Source organism: Oncorhynchus keta, chromosome 29 (assembly GCF_023373465.1).
Source record: "Oncorhynchus keta strain PuntledgeMale-10-30-2019 chromosome 29, Oket_V2, whole genome shotgun sequence".
Lineage (NCBI taxonomy): Eukaryota > Metazoa > Chordata > Actinopteri > Salmoniformes > Salmonidae > Oncorhynchus > Oncorhynchus keta.
This window is the reverse complement of record NC_068449.1, coordinates 24536775-24559157: the sequence shown is the minus strand read 5'-3', so window position 1 is coordinate 24559157 and position 22383 is coordinate 24536775. Positions and strand designations below refer to the sequence as shown.

General features: G+C 44.1%; 2 protein-coding genes across 5 annotated transcripts in view; both read right to left on the bottom strand.

Annotated features, from left to right (window-relative positions):
- Nucleotides 1-18654, bottom strand: part of LOC118362562 (fibroblast growth factor receptor-like 1) — a 58974-nt gene extending 40320 nt beyond the window's left edge. The window contains exons 1-2 of the mRNA XM_035742988.2: nucleotides 18283-18654; nucleotides 17451-17547 (exon numbers count right to left, since the gene is read on the bottom strand). Coding sequence (XP_035598881.1) covers nucleotides 17451-17514 — 64 coding nt within the window. The 5' untranslated portion in view covers nucleotides 17515-17547; nucleotides 18283-18654. The remainder of the gene's footprint in view (nucleotides 1-17450; nucleotides 17548-18282) is intronic.
- Nucleotides 18655-19644: 990 nt separating this feature from the next.
- The window catches only part of LOC118362560 (lateral signaling target protein 2 homolog), a 79900-nt gene continuing 77161 nt past the window's right edge, over nucleotides 19645-22383 (bottom strand). For all 4 annotated transcript variants that reach the window (XM_052486285.1, XM_052486283.1, XM_052486284.1 and 1 more), the window contains 3 exons: nucleotides 22161-22265; nucleotides 21947-22050; nucleotides 19645-21844 (listed from right to left, as the gene is read on the bottom strand). In XM_052486285.1, the coding sequence (XP_052342245.1) occupies nucleotides 21713-21844; nucleotides 21947-22050; nucleotides 22161-22265 (341 nt within the window). In that variant the 3' untranslated portion in view covers nucleotides 19645-21712. The remainder of the gene's footprint in view (nucleotides 21845-21946; nucleotides 22051-22160; nucleotides 22266-22383) is intronic.

The following is a 22383-nucleotide window of genomic DNA, read 5'->3' as shown; positions in this document are numbered from 1 at the left end:
GCTGATCTTATATTCAGTAGTTCTTCTCGACTGTATGTAATGAAACCTAAGATGACCTGGGGTACTAATGTAAGAAATAACACGTAAAAAAAAAAAAAAAAATGCATAGTTTCCTAGGAACGCGAAGCGAGGTGGCCATCTCTGTCGGCGCCGGAAGTCGCAGTGGCCAATCTCACACAAATCATCAAGGAACCCACCAGGTACAACCCTAAATCTGTAATCAAGGGCACCCTCATAGATGTCATCCTGACCAACTGGCCCTCCAAATACACCTCCGCTGTCTTCAACCAGGATCTCAGCGATCACTGCCTCATTGCCTGTATCCGCTATGGAGCCGCAGTCAAACGACCACCCCTCATCACTGTCAAACGCTCCCTAAAACACTTCTGTGAGCAGGCCTTTCTAATCGACCTGGGCCGGGTATCCTGGAAGGACATTGACCTCATCCCGTCAGTTGAGGATGCCTGGTCATTCTTTAAAAGTAACTTCCTCACCATTTTAGATAAGCATGCTCCGTTCAAAAAATGCAGAACTAAGAACAGATATAGCCCTTGGTTCACTCCAGACCTGACTGCCCTCGACCAGCACAAAAACATCCTGTGGCGGACTGCAATAGCATCGAATAGTCCCCGCGATATGCAACTGTTCAGGGAAGTCAGGAACCAATACACGCAGTCAGTCAGGAAAGCTAAGGCCAGCTTCTTCAGGCAGAAGTTTGCATCCTGTAGCTCCAACTCCAAAAGTTCTGGGACACTGTGAAGTCCATGGAGAACAAGAGAACCTCCTCCCAGCTGCCCACTGCACTGAGGCTAGGTAACACGGTCACCACCGATAAACCCATGATTATCGAAAACTTCAACAAGCATTTCTCAACGGCTGGCCATGCCTTCCGCCTGGCTACTCCAACCTCGGCCAACAGCTCCGCCCCCCCCCCGCAGCTACTCGCCCAAGCCTCTCCAGGTTCTCCTTTACCCAAATCCAGATAGCAGATGTTCTGAAAGAGCTGCAAAACCTGGACCCATACAAATCAGCTGGGCTTGACTATCTGGACCCTCTATTTCTGAAACTATCCGCCACCATTGTCGCAACCCCTATTACCAGCCTGTTCAACTTCTCTTTCATATCGTCTGAGATCCCCAAGGATTGGAAAGCTGCCGCAGTCATCCCCCTCTTCAAAGGGGGAGACACCCTGGACCCAAACTGTTACAGACCATATATCCATCCTGCCCTGCCTATCTAAGGTCTTCGAAAGCCAAGTCAACAAACAGGTCACTGACCATCTCGAATCCCACCGTACCTTCTCCGCTGTGCAATCTGGTTTCCGAGCCGGTCACGGGTGCACCTCAGCCACGCTCAAGGTACTAAACGATATCATAACCGCCATCGATAAAAGACAGTACTGTGCAGCCGTCTTCATCGACCTTGCCAAGGCTTTCGAATCTGTCAATCACCATATTCTTATCGGCAGACTCAGTAGCCTCGGTTTTTCTGATGACTGCCTTGCCTGGTTCACCAATTACTTTGCAGACAGAGTTCAGTGTGTCAAATCGGAGGGCATGCTGTCCGGTCCTCTGGCAGTCTCTATGGGGGTGCCACAGGGTTCAATTCTCGGGCCGACTCTTTTCTCTGTATATATCAATGATGTTGCTCTTGCTGCGGGCGATTCCCTGATCCACCTCTACGTAGACGACACCATTCTATATACTTACGGCCCGTCCTGGACACTGTGCTATCTAACCTCCAAACGAGCTTCAATGCCATACAACACTCCTTCCGTGGCCTCCAACTGCTCTTAAACGCTATTAAAACCAAATGCATGCTTTTCAACCGTTCGCTGCCTGCACCCGCACGCCTGACCAGCATCACCACCCTGGATGGTTCCGACCTTGAATATGTGGACATCTATAAGTACCTAGGTGTCTGGCTAGACTGTAAACTCTCCTTCCAAACTCATATCAAACATCTCCAATCGAAAATCAAATCAAGAGTCGGCTTTCTATTCCGCAACAAAGCCTCCTTCACTCACGCCGCCAAACTTACCCTAGTAAAACTGACTATCCTACCGATCCTCGACTTCGGCGATGTCATCTACAAAATTGCTTCCAACACTCTACTCAGCAAACCGGATGCAGTTTATCACAGTGCCATCCGTTTTGTCACTAAAGCACCTTATATCACCCACCACTGCTACCTGTATGCTCTAGTCGGCTGGCCCTCGCTACATATTCGTCGCCAGACCCACTGGCTCCAGGTCATCTACAAGTCCATGCTAGGTAAAGCTCCGCCTTATCTCAGTTCACTGGTCACGATGGCAACACCCACCCGTAACACGCGCTCCAGCAGGTGTATCTCACTGATCATCCCTAAAGCCAACACCTCATTTGGCCGCCTTTCGTTCCAGTTCTCTGCTGCCTGTGACTGGAACGAATTGCAAAAATCGCTGAAGTTGGAGACTTTTATCTCCCTCACCAACTTCAATCTGCTATGTGAGCAGCTAACCGATCGCTGCCGCTGTACATAGTCTATCGGTAAATAGCCCACCCATTTTTACCTACCTCATCCCCATACTGTTTTTATTTATTTTATTTTATGCTCTTTTGCACACCAATATCTCTACCTGTACATGACCATCTGATCATTTATCACTCCAGTGTTAATCTGCAAAATTGTAATTATTCGCCTACCTCCTCATGCCTTTTGCACACAATGTATATAGACCCTCCTTTTTTCTACTGTATTATTGACTTGGTAATTGTTTACTCCTTGTGTAACTCTGTGTTGTCTGTTCACACTGCTATGCTTTATCTTGGCCAGGACGCAGTTGCAAATGAGAACTTGTTCTCAACTAGCCTACCTGGTTAAATAAAGGTGAAATAAAAATAAAAAATAAAAAAGTAGATTGCAACTCCTCCCCCTTTGACAGTTCTATCTTGATGGAACATGTTGTAGTTGGGTATGGAAATCCCAGAATTTTTGGTGTGGATTCAGAATTCAGACACGGCAAGGACATCAGGGTTGGTGGAGTGTGCTAAAGCAGTGAGTAAAACAAACTTAGAGAGGAGGCTTCTGATGTTAACATGCATGAAACCAAGGCTTTTTCGATTACAGAAGTCAACAAATGAGAGTGCCTGGGGACATGCATGGCCTGGGTTAGCCTCCACGTCAGGAACAGAGGAGGAGTAGGATGAGGGTACGGCTAAAGGCTAGCAAAACTGGTCATCTGGTGCGTTGGGGACAGAGAATAAAATAAGATTCCCTCTTGTCATTGTTGCTAGCCATTTGACCGTTCAGAATCATAACACCCCACGGCCTTCATCATCGATGCTTTCGCATAATTGTCATGACGTTGTCAGCCAACCCGTCTTTAGGAAGTCCCACCCAGTTGACTTCTTCAAAATGGTGAAAGTCCTCAATGGTGCAGCCCATGCTAAAAACAGGCTTTTGAAACTAGAGTCTGACTAGAGTCCTCCGTCTATCTCTATGATCCCCACCAGACTCGATCATGACACCCAGGTTAAAATACAAAAAACTGTGAGCCAACTATATTCATTTGGGGACAGCTCTAAACACACATGAAACATTCATGAATTAAGCTAGATAGCTGTTGCTAGCAGTTTGCCCAGGGAGATTAACATTGCTTGGGTTGTTATTTTACCTGATCATATATATGGTCCCCTTTTTAGCTGGTTCTTTGTAGAATTTTGACCCGGATCATATAAATATCATGTGTTTCTCTACTTCTGACGATTAATTCACAGATAAATAGGGAAACCTAGTTAGTTTTTAGGTAGTTATCCTTGATTAATATCTCCTCGTTCGTTTTTCAAAACAACCACGTGAGTTTGTATCTTCCTGATATGTAATAGGGGACTTGTAGAGCTTCTCAAATAGAACCAAGCTCTATTTTAGCGCTTGGCTATGCAGATGCTAGTTCACGCACACTAGCAGTGTGGGGGAAATGATTGAATAACATGTATGTGTACATTTATTTTGAAGACTCGCACACCAAACGTGGCCGGTGTGGTTTGCATGTAACTCACCCACAAAAGTATTTGCTCTCCATCTCACCAGAGAACCCATGTTTTCTCTCATTTCTAACAGTCCCATGTCAAAACCATGAACCATTGACACATTTGGATGAGATCACATATTTTGGCTCTAGCAAGACATTGTTCAGTAACACTGATCCAGCTTAACTCTCACCAATCCTAGCTTTGAAAGAAGCAAACCACTCTTGTTCTGGATCAGAGCAACTTCTTGTCCCACCAGTGAGTGGGAAGTCCTCAGTACTGCTTGTCTGTTTCCTTAGTGAAGCGTACCAGTCTCCAGACAGTCGCAGGCATCAGTCTGCCCAGAGGCAGTTAGTGAAGGAAACCAGTGTTTAATGGAACCTGTAGTTCCAGGGAGACATCATCCTACTGTCCATCTCCTAAAACCTTAGGCAAACTTTAATATTACAACCAACAGAATGGATGGCAAAAGAGTACTAGTCGGATAGTATGTTACCCACAAATAGTCTGTCAAAGCCAGCCAAAACAGGAGGAGAAAGAAAGGTGGATGTGAAAGAAAAAAATACATGAAAACAAGAAACCGTACCCAGGACCAGAGACTTTACTTGAGACTTGAGAGGTTGAGTAGAGAGGGAAGGTGAGGCAGTCAACATGGCATGGGGATTGTGTGAAAGACCATAGCTTCTGTTCTGAGACCACTGCTGCGCCGGGCTATACATTTCACAAGCACAGATAACAATCACTCTGAGAAAGAGCCATCCTGGCGACTCAAGAATAGAGGCGGGGGAGGGGGACAGCGATAGGGTAAAAGTGGGAGGACAGAGGGAGAGAGGGTGCTCTGACAGCAGTTGGGCAGCGGAGGGTAAAGAATGCTGTCTTTTCTTACCACCTCAGACGTCCTGCCCAACAACTTCACCTCGTCTGGTAATCAATACCTTTTATTTTCTCCTCTCGCCTTTCCAATCAATAGATAAGAGCAGGGTAAGACCAGACCAGACCAGACCAGACCAGACCAGGGGGGACAATGAGGCTTTCTTTGGCACCATCTGATGTGGGCTGAATAGCCATGGCTACAGTGGTGGGAATGGCAAGAGGGTAAGAGCTATTGGGTGACATGAGACCATGGAGAGAAAGCGCAAAAGAGAGAAAGAGGGAGGCAGCGAACAAGAGGAATGGAGAAAGAATGAGATGCTCCTGCCAATCTACGTTTTCAAAGTTAATTAATTGAAATATAACTGCTGCCACTTCAAAGCAGAGAGGAAGCTGGTTTTGACAGTGATTACGACAAACACCAGTGGATCTGCCTCCACTTCCTCTCCTAATGGCCCCATGCAGAACAATGAGCTCCTGCAGGCTCCATCAAATGAACAGGAAGAAAGGCAGAAATTACTCATAAAGTGTCATAAAGCTTCTGGAAACGTCTCCATCACGCGGTCTACCCCTAACAGCCCCTACTGTGGAGCCTTTGAACTCTGAGCTGCTATATTTCATTAGGCTTGAATACCTTCTACCAGCCCCAGCTCCTGCTGAGGGAAGAGAGAGTTTGTGTATGTATGCTGGAGTCTGTGCTGCAACAACCACAGGACCAAGAACATCATAATCGCATATCCACTATGTCATCCTCTCTGAGTGACTGTAGAAATTCATGAAACCCATGTATCAATACAAATAATTGGTGCTATATAGCTTTTAACTGGTTAATTTGAAAAAGCATGCGTTGAGCGCCGGAACAAATTGAAATGCCAACCCCTTTGCACATTACCATACGTTACTGTTGTACTGAAGATCTGTAATGTAACATAGAGCACATTTGTTCTTGGACATTGGCTTGCTGCTCCTCTGAGTGTGTGTAAAGGCCTCGTCTGTCATGCAGCCCTATCTCACTCCATTAGGCCACGGCATGGTGCACACACAGGAGCAGAGAGTGTGCTTAGGGGCACTAATCAAGAGAGAGGGAAGGAGTGAGCGGATGGGAGGGGGATAAGGGCAAAAGATGGGTAAAGATAGGAAGAGAATGGAGGGCAGTGATATATAGGGTCACAGAGGGGGAGTTGAAGAGGGAGAGGGAGAAAGGAAGAGAAAGTTAGAAAGAGAGGAGTAGGGTGAAGGTTAAAGCAAGAGAGAGAGGTTGATTTAGAGAGTGGCAAAGAGCAGAGGCAAAGATGACAGTGAGGCCTCCTTTAACACACAGCTTGTAGGGACTCGGTAGAGGAGATTTGGAGGGAGTGAAGGGGATTAGGAGGGTCCAAGTGGCAGTAACCAGGAATCTCAACAATCTCACACCCTGCACCCCGCACCCTACCCTGATCTGGGCTCAGTCTGGACTGGTCTGGGCATATGACACAACAAAACCTAAAAACATTTTCTCTCTCTATGCTCTTTCTTGTATAGGGGGACAGTAGAGGGAATATGTGCACCTGTTTCTTGCTATCCTTATCATACAATTGGAGAGAAGCGAAACACATACAGTAGAATGAATGTGGACACGCACACACAGTTTTGGAGGCAATACAGAGCCATTCATTTGCATGTCAGTCTGTCTACTTCACATACTGTACCACGGTGGGTTAAAGATTAAACCACTCACTAGATTAGGGTTTAACTAATACTCCTTCCTCCTCAGAAATCAGTCTGCCTGCTCTCTTCCCTTCGCTAGCTACAGGGGTCTGTATTTTCTGGTGCTTCATGGGCCCTGACAGTCAACAGTGAGGGTGTCTCCGTCTGTGTACTCTACCACTCCTTGCACCCCCCTCCTCCTCCTCTCCTCTGGTGCATTCCAACGTGGCTCTCAAGCATGGCCAACACTATTTAATCTGCAGTCAACTGATTGGGCCTGTTGGTTAGGTCATAGTCCTCCTGCTTTATCATCAAGTCAACTTCCCGACAGCCATATAGAGATAAAGATCTGTATACATGACTCTGTGCTTCTCTAACTACTAGAAGACTACAAGTTCACTGATCACTAAGCATTAGGACTGTCTAGTAAACAAGACATGCTGTCAACAGCAGCACCAGCAGTGTGTATCTGAGTCTGTATCTGAGGTCAGAGGGGGTCCAGAGAGGATCTGTGTGTGGTGACCCATACAGTACCCTGTCTCTGTCTGTGTGCCCCTCCATTACCCATACTGTACCCTGTCTCTGTCTGTGTGCCCCTCCATTACCCATACTGTACCCTGTTTCTCTCTGTCTGTGTGCCCCTCCATTACCCATACTGTACCTTGTCTCTGTCTGTGTGCCCCTCCATTACCCATACAAATCAAATCAAATTGTATTTGTCACATACACATGGTTAGCAGATGTTAATGGGAGTGTAGAGAAATGCTTGTGCTTCTAGTTCCGACAATGCAGTAATAACCAACAAGTAATCTAGCTAACAATTCCAAAACTACTACCTTATAGACACAAGTGTAAGGGGATAAATAATATGTACATAAAGATATATGAATGAGTGATGGTACAGAGCGGCATAGGCAAGATACAGTAGATGGTATTGAGTGCAGTATATACATATGAGATGAGTATGTAAACAAAGTGGCATAGTTAAAGTGGCTAGTGATACATGTATTACATAAGGATGCAGTAGATGATATAGAGTACAGTATATACGTATACATATGAGATTAATAATGTAGGGTATGTAAACATTATATTAGGTAGCATTGTTTAAAGTGGCTAGTGATATATTTTACATAATTTCCCATCAATTCCCATTATTAAAGTGGCTGGAGTTGAGTCAGTGTGTTGGCAGCAGCCACTCAATGTTAGTGGTGGCTGTTTAACAGTCTGATGGCCTTGAGATAGAAGCTGTTTTTTAGTCTCTCGGTCCCAGCTTAGGCTGTCGTTGTTGGTAATCAAGCCTACCACTGTTGTGTCGTCCGCAAACTTGATGATTGAGTTGGAGGCGTGCATGGCCACACAGTCGTGGGTGAACAGGGAGTACAGGAGAGGGCTCAGAACGCACCCTTGTGGGGCCCCAGTGTTGAGGATCAGCGGGGTGGAGATGTTGTTGCCTACCCTCACCACCTGGGGGCGGCCCGTCAGGAAGTCCAGTACCCAGTTGCACAGGGCGGGGTCGAGACCCAGGGTCTCGAGCTTGATGACGAGCTTGGAGGGCACTATGGTGTTAAATGCCGAGCTGTAGTCGATGAACAGCATTCTCACATAGGTATTCCTCTTGTCCAGATGGGTTAGGTGTGTGCAGTGTGGTTGAGATTGAATCGTCTGTGGACCTATTTGGGCGGTAAGCAAATTGGAGTGGGTCTAGGGTGTCAGGTAGGGTGGAGGTGATATGGTCCTTGACTAGTCTCTCAAAGCACTTCATGATGACAGAAGTGAGTGCTACGGGGCGGTAGTCGTTTAGCTCAGTTACCTTAGCTTTCTTGGGAACAGGAACAATGGTGGCCCTCTTGAAGCAAGTGGGAACAACAGACTGGTATAGGGATTGATTGAATATGTCCGTAAACACACCAGCCAACTGATCTGCGCATGCTCTGAGGGCGTGGCTGGGGATGCCGTCTGGGCCTGCAGCCATGCGAGGGTTGACACGTTTAAATGTTTTCCTCACGTCGGCTGCAGTGAAGGAGAGTCCGCATGTTTTAGTTGCGGGCCGTGTCAGTGGCACTGTATTGTCCTCAAAGCTGGCAAAAAAGTGATTTAGTCTGCCTGGGAGCAAGACATCCTGGTCCGTGACGGGGCTGGTTTTCTTTTTGTAATCCGTGATTGACTGTAGACCCTGCCACATACCTCTTGTGTCTGAGCCGTTGAATTGAGATTCTACTTTGTCTCTATACTGACGCTTAGCTTGTTTGATTGCCTTGCGGAGGGAATAGTTACACTGTTTGTATTCGGTCATGTTTCCAGTCACCTTGCCCTGATTAAAAGTAGTGGTTTGCGCTTTCAGTTCCACGCGAATGCTGCCATCAATCCACGGTTTCTGGTTTGGGAATGTTTTAATCGTTGCTATGGGAACGACATCTTCAACGCACGTTCTAATGAACTCGCTCACCGAATCAGCGTATTCGTCAATGTTGTTGTCTGACGCAATACGGAACATATCCCAGACCACGTGATGGAAGCAGTCTTGGAGTGTGGAATCAGATTGGTCGGACCAGCGTTGGACAGACCTCAGGGCTGGAGCTTCTTGTTTTAGTTTCTGTCTGTAGGCAGGGATCAACCAAATGGAGTCGTGGTCAGCTTTTCCGAAAGGAGAGCGGGGCAGGGCCTTTTCTGCGTCGCAGAAGTTGGAATAGCAATGATCCAAGGTTTTTCCAGCCCTGGTTGCGCAATCGATATGCTGATAAAATTTAGGGAGTCTTGTTTTCAGATTAGCCTTGATAAAATCCCCAGCTACAATGAATGCAGCCTCCGGATATATGGATTCCAGTTTGCAAAGAGTCAAATAAAGTTCGTTCAGAGCCATCGATGTGTCTGCTTGGGGGGGAATATATACGGCTGTGATTATAATCGAAGAGAATTCCCTTGGTCGATAATGCGGTCAACATTTGATTGTGAGGAATTCTAAATCAGGTGAACAGAAGGACTTGAGTTCCTGTATGTTAACCATGAAGCATACGCCCCCGCCCCTCTTCTTACCAGAAAGATGTTTGTTTCTGTTGGCGCGATGCGTGGAGAAACCAGCTGGCTGCACCGACTCCGATAGCGTCTCTCCAGTGAGCCATGTTTCCGTGAAGCAAAGAACGTTACAGTCTCTGATGCCCCTATAGAATGCTACCCTTGCTCGGATTTCATCAACCTTGTTGTCAAGAGACTGGACATTGGCGAGGAGAATGCTAGGGAGTGGTGCACGATGTGCCCGTCTCCGGAGTCTGACCAGAAGACCGCTTCGTTTTCCCCTTTTACGAAGTCGTTTTTTGGGGTAGCCGGCTGGGATCCATTCCGTTGTCCTGGGTGAAAGGCAGAACACAGGATCCGCTTCGCGAAAGTCATATTCTTGGTCGTACTGATGGTGAGTTGACGATGCTCTTATGTTCAGTAGTTCTTCTCGATTGTATGTAATGAAACCTAAGATGACCTGGGGTACCAATGTAAGAAATAACACGTAAAAAAAACAAAAAACTGCATAGTTTCCTAGGAAACGGCCAGCTTCTCTGTCTCTGTGCCCCTCCATTACCCATACTGTACCCTGTATGTGTGCCCCTCCATTAGCTGGCCCAGAAGGAACCCTACACCACTGTTACTGTACGCTCTGAGCATCACCAAATCCTCCACATGACACACTAATGCGTTTTACACCAGCGCCTTTGTCAACCAGTCCTTTTCAAAGAGAGAGAGCCAATGACAGAATGAGATGTAGCAGCAGTGCCTGGGTAGAAAGAGATGAGACAGAGGGAGATGGTGAAGGGTAGAGAGACAGACAGAGGGGGTGGGGGTGTTGGCAAAGCTCCTACTGACAGCCATGGGGCCTCTTGACAATTCAGGAATATTGTCTGAAATCAATCTGTCATTGTGGAGTTGCTGTGCCTGTCATTACCAGGAGGTACCCGGCCTTTCAGAGTGACAGTGTTCCCCGCTTTACCAGTTCACCTTACAAGTCCGACCACAAAGGTCACTCCGCTCTATACATCTATGTTTGCCATGTCTGTATGTCTCTACCTCTCTTTATTCCTTCATTCACCAACCTCACACATGTTGTCACGCAGTCCCTTTACCAAAGTGACCTGCAGACATACATTTGCAAAGTGAGCGTGCTAGGCAAAACAGTAGCTATCTTAGACATACTGTACTGACGGACACAGAAAACACACACCAGCACAACAAAGTCAGGTATAGGTCAATTTAAGCCTGGAAGGAATCCTCCAAAACATCCTTGAATCTCCATGTGTATGCTAGTCCCCCTTCCCCCACCCAAGTGCGTCCTGGCCCAAAGCTGGAGCCCAAACTCACATATCCCTGTACATGAGGAAATCAAATCAGTTTCACTACATGGTGCAGAAATTCCAGTCTGGGACAGCAATAGCCCAACTATAAAATACGACAGATCATACTTTCAGCTTCTGAACCATTTTTACTCTCCTGTCCCCAGCCTCCTTAAGTCTTCAAGTTAAAAGTGGGAAATATTTTTCCATTCTTTGTTAAACCATTTGTCTATGGGTCTGTGGATCTGTGGGTCCCTTGTGTATATAAAGTTCACGAAAAAAAAGTTACTTTTGGATCCTGAAAGTGATCGACATTGAAAATAAAGAATGTCAACCCAATTACAGTAGTAGGGTGATCTTTGGCATTGTTTCAAGTTCCACTCCCACAGTCTCCACCATCAAAACTCAATTTCTGACATAATACAACAACATTACCCAATTCCCAAAGGATTTCCTAAACAATGCCTATTCCGTTTGACAGAAATAGTGCATACAGAATAGAACTTACAAATTCTATAAAATAATTCCCAAAGAAAAACAGTGAGAATTCTGAGTGAAAAGGCAGAAAGTCATGTGGGGTCTCATTGACGCCCAATCGCAAAGGGGGATGTTGATCAGAGCGGTGGGTTATGGTGGAGGCTGTGGAGGCCTTATTCAGCCCTCGTTATCCCAGCTATCCCTTGGCTTTCTTCAGACCCAGCCAGGCAGCGCTGTTGCCACCATAACTTTCAATCAACCTTTTAACTGCAGAACAAAAAGCATTGAAGGGGAGGCAGGGGAGAGGTTGGAGGTAAGGAGTCAGTACTGCTGGTGATTTCCAATGACTACCTCAGAGAGGAGAGAAACATTTGCAACGGATATGCCATCAATTGAGATTCTGATAACTGACGATAGGAGAAAATAAAACATAAACTAAAGACGATTGTGGCAAGTTCAACATACAAGAGTACAAGATAAGCAAGATACTGTTTAAAACATTCCCTTATTATATCATAGAGCGCATTGTGTAATTTACTTGTCTAAAGAAAGGGAGAAAGGAAATGGGCATGGAAATGGGGAAAGAGAGGGAGGGAGACACAAGGCCTCATCGTAAATCTACACGCTAACATCTACAGGAAAACAGGACTGACAAGTCTCCTGTTGAGGGGTGAGAGGAGTGGGCTTCAGATTCTCAACGTTTCGTTTGTTAAGTGACTGAGAGAACAGCTGTGAAACACGGAGGGGAGTGGGGACTCTCGACTGATCTCCGCTGCTCGAAAGAAAATAGAAAATATAAGGGAGAGGAGAGAGCTGTGGAGGAGGGGAGGGGGCCAGAGAGGCTGAAAAAGAAGAGGTTGCGCAAGATAAAAACTTCCCACTGCGTAGCTGAAATGTTATTGTAAGGTCACTTGTAAGGGTCCAACAGGGCGGCCCCTAACCCCCACCTCCGCGCTCCGTCCCAACGACTACGCCCCATCTTAAATAAAGGTTAAATAAAGGTGAAATAAAAAATAAAACACTTAAAATCTCTCTGTCCATGAGTGTAACACAGCAGCCCTGCACTCCAGAGTTACAGGGAAATATGCAGCTGGAACTTGGACCTCTTATTGTTTGTTATTGTGACACTATGACATTACATAACAGCTTGGAGACAGGTGGGTGCAGGATTTAAAGGTGCAATATGCAGAAATCGCTCTGACATTTCTTGGATGATAAAATTCTAATAGTTTGTCTAATTTCAGTTTATTTAACAAAAAAATAAATATATTTTCCAATACCAAAAACCAAAACTTTAAAACGGGAGGCATAGAAATAATGCACATAGAACAAATCTACCACTTCATAGACTTCCATGAGAATGACAGATCTATGTGAATTTGGTCAGGTTGCCCAAAAAGTTACATACTGCAGCTTTAAGATATATCCCACAATAGTTTGAATATTTATTGTTCATCTCAAACAATCAAATCAAAAACACATGCAGACGATTACCATTTGAATGATGACACGTCAATCAGACCAGCTCTCTGGCCCATTGTAAAGGATTCTATGAGATCCTTGTGGGTTAAGTAGGGCACCATGAATCCATGTGTCTGTCTATCACCCCATTTACTCAGAGGGGACAAAGTGTGTGGCTTAAAGACACTGCCACCCGGAGCCAAGTGGCCAAACAAACTCATGATCGCCTACATAGACAAATCCTCATGACTGGCAGATTATAAACAATCCTATTCACACTTCATTCTCCCCCTTTCCATACAACTGAGCATGACAACAGTGAATGGGAGCAGACAATGTGTAAATAGTTGAGATTCCATCAGAATGCTAATTAGAGTGCCCATTAGGCTCAGTCAAAGCTGGCAGTGTTGCTCACACAGATTATGGCCCACTAAAGTAAACAACAATTGACCTCCATTATGGCTACTTATCACAGCTTCCCCCATCACCATGTACAGCCCTCTGCTCTTTGGGGTGAAGTCTAACACCTTCCTCTTCCAGGTCCCTTCCTAGACTTCCTCTCCCTTCCATAGATTTGCCAGGAGCTGCAGTGTGTGACGGTAGTAATGATAGATGCAGCTGTATTTGTTATCATAGTAAACGTAGACACAGTAGTAGCAGTGGTATGATGTAGTAGTACCTACTAGTGGTGGAACTTTTGGAGAGGGAATAAGTGTTGCTGTATCTGGTAACTCATACTTCTAGGGTTTCTAAATTGGCTTCTGCTCCTTGGGTATCTCATTATCATGACTTCTCACAGAGCAATTGCCCCATGCTTAATAAAACACACACACACACACTTCTATACAAAACCCTGAATGTAGCTCCCTCTCATAACTCTTCCTCACACACCTCTAAATCGCAGCCCCTCAGTAAAACAAATCCCTGGTTTGCAGTATACGTACACACTAATAGACGGCAAATCACCACAGTCTACAGGGATGTAGAGTGTTTAAAATTAATTACTGCTGCCATGTCCAACCGGGGGGACTAGTGCATATAATAATCCACCCATTGTTCTCTGCAAATGGACCCAGGCTCAGTAAATAGGGGCTATTGGTGAGCTGAGAGAGGGTGGGTGGGAGTAAAGGTCAGCTCCATGCCTTGTTTTAACGACAGCACATTAACTTAATTCACTTCCTCTGGCTTTACACTGGTAATAAACGGGAGGAAATGCAGAGAGTAGGACTGGGAAAGAGAGAAGGGAGACATATGTAAGGGGGATGGCCAGAGAGCAGTGGTTGTTGTTTGGTCATAAATTGACTTGGGGAATCGTAGCAGCCCGTAGAGTTCAGAGGTGGCATGTCAATCGGTCGGACTGCACTGAGTTGTGTGTGTCTGTGGGTGTTGGTGGGTTTATGATGAATCCACTCTTTTTCAGTGCTCAAATCAAATCAAATCAAATGGATTTATATAGCCCTTCGTACATCAGCTGATATCTCAAAGTGCTGTACAGAAACCCAGCCTAAAACCCCAAACAGCAAGCAATGCAGGTGTAGAAGCAGTGCTGGTACTTAATTGGCGAAACTGATAGTATGATAACACTGATTTTGTTGTCATTTCTAAATCAAGTGTTTTCAGAGGGGACTACTCAAACACATGGCAAAGATTTTACAGTAGGTTAGCCTAGTGGTTAGAGCGTTGGACTAGTAACCGAAAGGTTGCAAGTTCAAATCCCCGAGCTGACAAGGTACAAATCTGTCGTTCTGCCCCTGAACAGGCAGTTAACCCACTGTTCCTAGGCTGCCATTGAAAGTAAGAATTTGTTCTTAACTGACTTGCCTAGTAAAATAAAGGTTAAAAAAAGAAATAAATAAAAACCTTTCATTCTCTCACCTCTGTCCACTCTCCCCCTGTTTCTCCAGCTGGGCTCATGTGCCAGAACACCACAGTGTCATCATCTTCTGACTATTTTGGCCATATTTAAAAAATAAGAGGACTTTGGAGTATTTGTTTACTGGGAAATTAGCCTCATTACGGAAATCTGTCTGGGAGCCAAATGCCCTTGTGATTTTAAAGGCCCATGGCATACAATTTATCTCATAGTACCTTTTTGTTATAAAACCATGATGTAACTCGCCTATAAAATGTATATTTTCCAAAACAGTTGCAGAGCAGTTTGTATGCTCTAAATTTATCCAGATGGCTCAGGAGGTGTAGATGAGTAAACATTTGTCTGAAGTTAAAAACGTTCATGTCAAGATAATATTCTGCTGTCGATACAGTATACTGCCTCAAAAATCACAGGCCTCTCCTACAAACAAAGTACACCGTTTGTGTGGATGTCACTGCAATTCTGTTTCCAAAAAGAGACTGGTAATCATTTCAGAGTGTGTGTGTGTGTGTGTGTGTGTGTATGCTGGTAAGTACTAGGGACACCTTGTATCCTCTCATTCTCACCAAGGATACAGAACACACAGCAGGTCAATATGTCCCGGCTGCTGCATTCCACAGTTACTATACCACAGTGGTCCCCAGTCCTGTCACCACATTAGAAGCTCTGCCGGGACACATCACGGAGCACCTCCTACAGCTGCTGGGGGGAATACGAGGGGGGGGGGGGTTGTCCAATAGGGTTCAAGGAATCAGTCCTGAGAAGGTTTCATGAATCCGCACAAGGGAGGACTGGTCCTGGCTTTCGTAGTGAGATAAATGATCAGACTGACGGCAGCAGGCTCATTATCACTCTAGTTCTTTAAGTTGGACTTAACCCCGAGGTTAAAATGTAAAAGTACAGAAGGTGATCATATAACGACCAGATGAAACCACTAAACACTTCCAATATGTTATTTTGAATTCACACGTAACTCAAAGGATTATCTCCTGCATAATTTAATTTGCATTTGTCAATGATGTTATGATGTTATCATTGCCTGTTAACTTTTACAGGGCACAGTTTTACAGCCACGACAGTCCCTACTCCTCTACAAAACCACGTGTCTGTAATCAAAACCTTTATTTTACAGGATATAAAACGGTGAAGTTGTTACTCTGGGATCACATTGTGTTATACCTGGGAGCTTGCTGCCACATCATTCCCTCGAAGGGATTATACAGTAGACTATGGGCTCTTTTCTATCAACTTCTAGAGACTTCATTTCACCCTGCAGTCCTGTATACCTGACAATTAAAACCATCCTATAAAAGCCAAATAAATGACTTAACTTAACTAAATTACATATTAAAACGTTGCCACATAAAACTGAGCATATGATGTCAGAGAGGAGCATTACTAAATATTTTTTGGGGGACTGTTCGCCAACAGTAAATATTTGTATCTGTTCTGGACCTATCTAAAATCACTTTCAGAAAGAAAGTATGAAAAACAGACTACATATGCCTATTTTTTTCTGTGATAAAATCAGTGCAGGCCACCGTGCATACAGATTAGGATGTCTCGTTTTTCTCTCTGCAGTCTATTTCCCCTGTTGGTTTTGTCCTTCCTTTGACATCTGTAAACAGATATAATTGCCTGTCTAATCCTATTTAGCCTTGGCTGTCTTGTTTACTTTTGCTTTAGCCGTGTCGTGAAGGCTTGTCTGTCCTGCTGTGAATAAGGCATTGTCTACAGGCCCACAGATGTAATCTGCCCACATCCAAACCACCTAGCGGCCCTCACCGGCCCCCACCTGCCCCGTATTGCAATGCCCTGTTATGCCACATGCATGTAGTACTTTTGAGAAGCCACTTCCATTTGCTGCCCTTCTGAGTTTAGCAATGAGGAGAGAGGCGTAGAATAGGATGTCTGGCTTCCCACTGCGAGAGGCTGTAGAATACACTAAAAGTTCAAAGCTGTTCAATTGAAAAGGTGACTTTCAAGCTCTACTGAGCTGTTCTGGACATTTTCAGCCGTTGATGACAAGTGATATTGTGGAAACCATACGCATAATTATACTATGCGTTCTGCATTTGTCTAACATCCTCAATCAATGCAGGCAGTTCTCTGACCCTGAATCAAAGCAATAACACACTACACTGGTCATGGTCGTACACACACGCACACACATAGAGACGTGATGCTGAGAAAGTACGGTCCCTGGACCAACCCCGGGAGAGCTGGACTCTTACACCGACTTGTGTTCTTTCACCCTGGGAAGCTGATGGATGTGTTTGTTTGGCTTAGCTGTGGCGAATGTACACACAGTCACACACACATGGCCATGACTGAAAAGATCACACACGGGGGGGGGGTAAGGGTTGGCTTTCTCTCTATTTCACCACTGTTGATTTTGGGTTCTGTTTAGAGTTTTTTCTACTTTTTCCTCTCTCTTTTCCCCTTACTTCTCAGTGTGAAGAAGTTAGAGCCAACTGAGATTTTCTTCATGTAAACAAGAAGCAACAGCGGTCGACCTAACTTAGACGAACCGATTTATCTGCTAATATTTCACTAAAACGATTGGACACTACTGTGTAGGCAAGAAAGCAAGAATGAAACCCACTGGGCAGCGGCGTCAATTCAACATCTATTCCACATTGGTTCACCGGAATTTCATTGAAATGTGGAAACGATGTTGATTTAACCAGTGTGTGCCCAGTGTGAAGTCAAGTTACGTTAAGGAGAAAAATATCCTAAAGATGTATTACTCACCCCTTGCACAGTCAGACAACAGAACAGACTCAAAGATGAGCAGCATGATCTTGAGGACTCCCATCCTGAGTGAAGACAACTTAATGTTCCCCCAACTCTAAAAGACATATGGTAAAAAAACAAAAAAAACTCAGGCCTTCCAGATTCTGTAACTGCACACTGCAGAACTCACATCCACCCCCAGGGAAAAGCAGTTTGCCTCATTAGATGATATGGGAAATCTACAGTAAATGCTCTGCTTTGAATTTCCATATGTCCTTCAAGTCAGACTACAAGGCCATAGTGGAACTGAAATGCATGGGGATTTCTCTTATACATGAAAATGCATAGAGGAGATAAACACATTTCTAAAAAATAAAATAAAAAAAATCATAGGATTGATGGATAAAATAACATATCTAGCCTGTGTTAGTATATGTATCTATTATTTTCAATAAATATATGTGGTCAATATGGTGCAAACTCATTTAAGTAGTGCTGCTCTCACAGATTGCCCCCTCTGATAAATTAATATACAAGTAAAATGTATATTTATTATCTGAAACACAGCTGTATTATATTGTATAATTGTCACCATTTGCATTCATGAAATACCGTATAACATGTTACCATAGTCCATACATAGCCTATCTAAAAATTCCACATCATGTAAAATTAAATAGTAATTATTCATATAACTGTAAGCAATCAGTTGTTAATAATACGTAGCCATTCATGTCTTAAATTGAAATATATATATATTTCTATGAACTATTGCGAACAATATAATCGTATGAACAAGGTCATATGCAGTACATATTATGCACAACAATGTTGACTCTGAATTACATACCTGACGTTTACAGTAAATTAAGTTAACCTCGTATCAGCCTCTTCATTAAAAACGGGCAACCCATTCTCATAGAAGTCTGCGCGGTCTCCATTATTTATTAGTGACCGATTTCACCGACCGCTCTTGAACACAACTATAATGATCGCGGACTGCCTGTAGATCGGTCTATGGAATGGAAAAGCTGAAATCAGTCGAGGCATACAATCAAATGCGTCCATTAATCACAGATAGGTATCCATTTAAATGTTGCATTAACTTCGACAACTTGAAAAAAATAGGTCGTTTTTAAAGTCTGTTTCCAACTGGTGTTTTTTAAAGTCTGTGTCCAACTGGTGTTTACAGTGGACTCTACTTCACATCCCACAATAATTACGGAGGGCAGAGATAGTTGCCATCCCAGTTCAACTTTTGACCAATCACATACAAGGGCTGGATAAATCTATCAAAAGGAACTCTAAAATGAACACTATCATAATCCAATCGCTTAGACCACACGAGTAATTTCTAAAAATGGTATATGCCTCCATTTAAATTGCCGATGGTCACCCATATAACAGATCTAGGATAAGTTTCATACCCAAATCCTGACCTTGACCATCACGAGAAAACAATACCGATTTTAGATCGCTTATTTAAAAGGCAACTTTAATCCTACCCCCAGAAGAACAAACAGACAGGAGACCCACCATACCAGTCATAGTGAGTCTAACAAGATCCACATATGTTTTCAGCAATGCTTATCACATCACCTGAAGAATAATTGGAAACATTCCATTGTTAGGGGTGTTACACTAATGAACTATGGATAACAGAGCTACATTTATCAGTCAGACAGCAGGCAATGCTGCATGAAATGAATAGGTGCTGCCACCCAGTGGGACTGGGATGTAATCTCACCTGAGAACATGACAAGAGGCCAAGAGGCAGAGAACGTTGGTCTGGCTACCCAGCCACATCGCTCTGGCCAAATGGCGTTTATAGGGTGTGCACTAGTTTCCACAGCCATATATCACAGAAATTCGTGAAACAAAAAGCAACTTTTTTGGTTTTAGTTTAATATTAGGCATACGGTTGGCAGTGTGGTTAAGGTTAAATGTGAGATTAGGTTTAAGAATAGAAATGGTTAGAAATAGGCAGAGTTTATGACTGAGGCGGTCGTGATCGATAGAGCAGCTGAGATACATCCAGGGTCTTCAGGCAAGGGAAGCGTGCTCCAATGACATGAAATCCCTTTGGATCAAGTTGTGTGTGATTGATGCTGTGCACACAAGAGTCAAGACCATATCAATGACGAGTTGACATAAATGTCACAACTGCCTGAGAAAATAAGAGGAACATGAATGGATAGTAGTAACACAGAAATTAGGATACACACTTTATTCAAAGGAAAAAGTCATTTAATTTGAATTTACATGGCATTTAAAATTAATAACATTCTTTCAGTTTTCCCAAATGTTTCACATGGCTCTTATTACTGAAATATGCTAGCCTTTACAAAATAACAAGCTCTGAAGTAATAGGATACACAGTCCTTGAATTACCGCACCATACTGAAAAAGTAGTAATAGATTTATAGATTTACAATTTCATTTGGTTTATAAAACAATTACGTAATTTTAAGGTCTTTAAATTTTCCGCAATACAAATAAACCGTGTAGAAGTATAAAGCGATCTAGACAAGATAAAGCCTGAGAATTAGTTTATAAATCAGGGCAGATTTGATATAACTGGTGCAGCCTTGAAGCGTAGAAGGCCATGGTTGTTTGAGCCAGTTATGTCAGATTGACCAGTCCTCTATCCACATCAACTCAAACACATTCTCCATTGTAACCTAGATGGTGAAGCTTTCCCTCCACATCAGCAATGACTCAAGGTAGCAGGCAGAAATCATGATGTAAGAGTAGAGGAAGTGGTTATCTACTGGGAATAGTAATACTTTGTGCAGAGAGGTATGGGGATAATGTATAACCAGGTAAGGATGAACAAAACAGTCTAGTTTCAATTTAACTTACTATCTGCAACACATTCTAACTGATCTCCCTACAGATCACATGTTTCTGCAACAGCAGCAGCAGCTGGCATGTAATTTAGATCATGAAAATGGACATCAATGCTTAGATGTAGAGGTTCGTCTCGGTTTTGGTGAATCCTGTCTAGAAAAGTTTGCTATCAGTGTGACCCCTGGGAGAGTTGAAATATACTTAAGATAAATGTGTTTGGCAACAACATACACAGAGGGAAAAACTATTGCACAATCAGAAGGAAACAAAGCTGCCTTGACCAACTGATGGGAGACAGGTATCATAAACCTCTAAATAGTGGTGATATGCACTCCATGATTCTAACAATCAATTAATATAGATACTGATGTGTGGTAGGAGGTTAAAGTGTCTCTCCACCAGAGGGCATTAAATGCCTGAGAGAGTGACTGATGTGACCATGTCAAATCTCAGAGTAGCATGTTAAAGATGGGATGAGAAAAAGCTTTTTTTTTAATAAACATTGTATGTTGTGACTGTAAAAGCAATGGGCACAGCCCTCATTGTCATTAAAGGCCAGCTAATCTTTGACACACAGTTGATAAAATACAAATCCCATATGAAATTAAATCACAAATTAAATTGCTGTTAAAAACATTGACAAATTTCCGTGGTAGGAATCAATACATAAAATCTATTTTTTTGTTGCTTCGCTATTTAGGTAGCCTGATGAGGATTGCTTCCCCTCCTCATCCTCACAGCATCAGGAATTACATGACAAACTAAAATTAAAACTTCTAGAGCCATTGCGGCCAAACAAGCGAGATCAGTTGTGCGGAGATCATCATCACTATCAACATAATTATCCTTATTTACATGTTTATTATGACTTCCATTCTTTAAAGTAATCGGAGCCCTGTCAGAGCTCTGGCACAAGTGTGGGAAGCCCGCTAAAGCATAGGACATGATGTCAGAAGGCCTTTGTTATACACAAGCAATAAAACAGAAAAGGCTTTCTCTCCCTCTTCAGCTGCAAATATTCCCAGAAGCTGTTCCTAAAGCACTGGACCGGTCCAGAGTAGCCTGTTCAAAACCCTACTTCCAGTTTTTTCTTCATCTGCCTCTATAGGCAGGCAGGCAAGCAGGCAGGCAGGCAAGCAGGCAGGCAGGCAGGCAGGCAGGCAGGCAGGCAGGCAGGCAGGCAGGCATCAGCGAGTCAGGAGGACAGCATAGCATTAAGCCCTTTGGTTCCCTTTCAGGCAGCAGCAGCATCTCAAAAACAACAGAAAGGGTCTAATCGTGGTTTATGCGCCTCCACATCCGACCTCGTTCCACCTCTGCCCTCTCATCCATGTCCTCTTTATTCCAAAGCCTTGCCTTGCTGTGCAGTGTGATGAAGATGATCGATAAGGTTGCTCTGGGGGGGGTGAAATCGGTTGATACAGCAGGGGTCAGATGCCAGTCTTGTCACTGTAGAACGGTGTGACGTGGAACATGTAGCAGTGCGTACACACCCTGACGGCCTTCACCTGGCCGTACCGCGGTAACGGGGCTGAGTGGGAGGAGCAGCGAGAGCAGAAAATCTAAAATGACACAGAACAAACAAGGTACATTTGATTGTTCTTCATTTATTTGATGTAGTATAGACAATTCTAAAGGAGATCTGTTCAGGTGTTTTGTGTTACCTTGCCACAGCTCCTACAGTGGTGCTTTCTGCGAATGACGGTGAAGGGGGCCTTACAGGTGATGCAGGAGTCACATTCCTCATCAGGAACCCAGTCTGGGGGATCTACAGGGGGAAAGCAGGGGCACATTAATAGTGATGCTTGTTTATATGAATGTCACACTGTGTGCACGTCATGTGTGTATGTGTTTTAAGGAGAAAAGAGAGGTGCTGACCTTCAAACTGTCCCTCCAGGGCCTTGGCTGCCAGCTCCGAGGAGGAGATGGTCTCCTGACAGAGAGAACAGTCCTCCAGCACAGCACTGCGAAGCCCTGGACATGCTGCACCACCACACAGAGCACAGCCGTGTCATTACAATTAACATTACCATCACAGACAAACACACTGGAAGAACTACACTAAGACACCTGACATTACTGCAAGTTAACCCTGATGTAA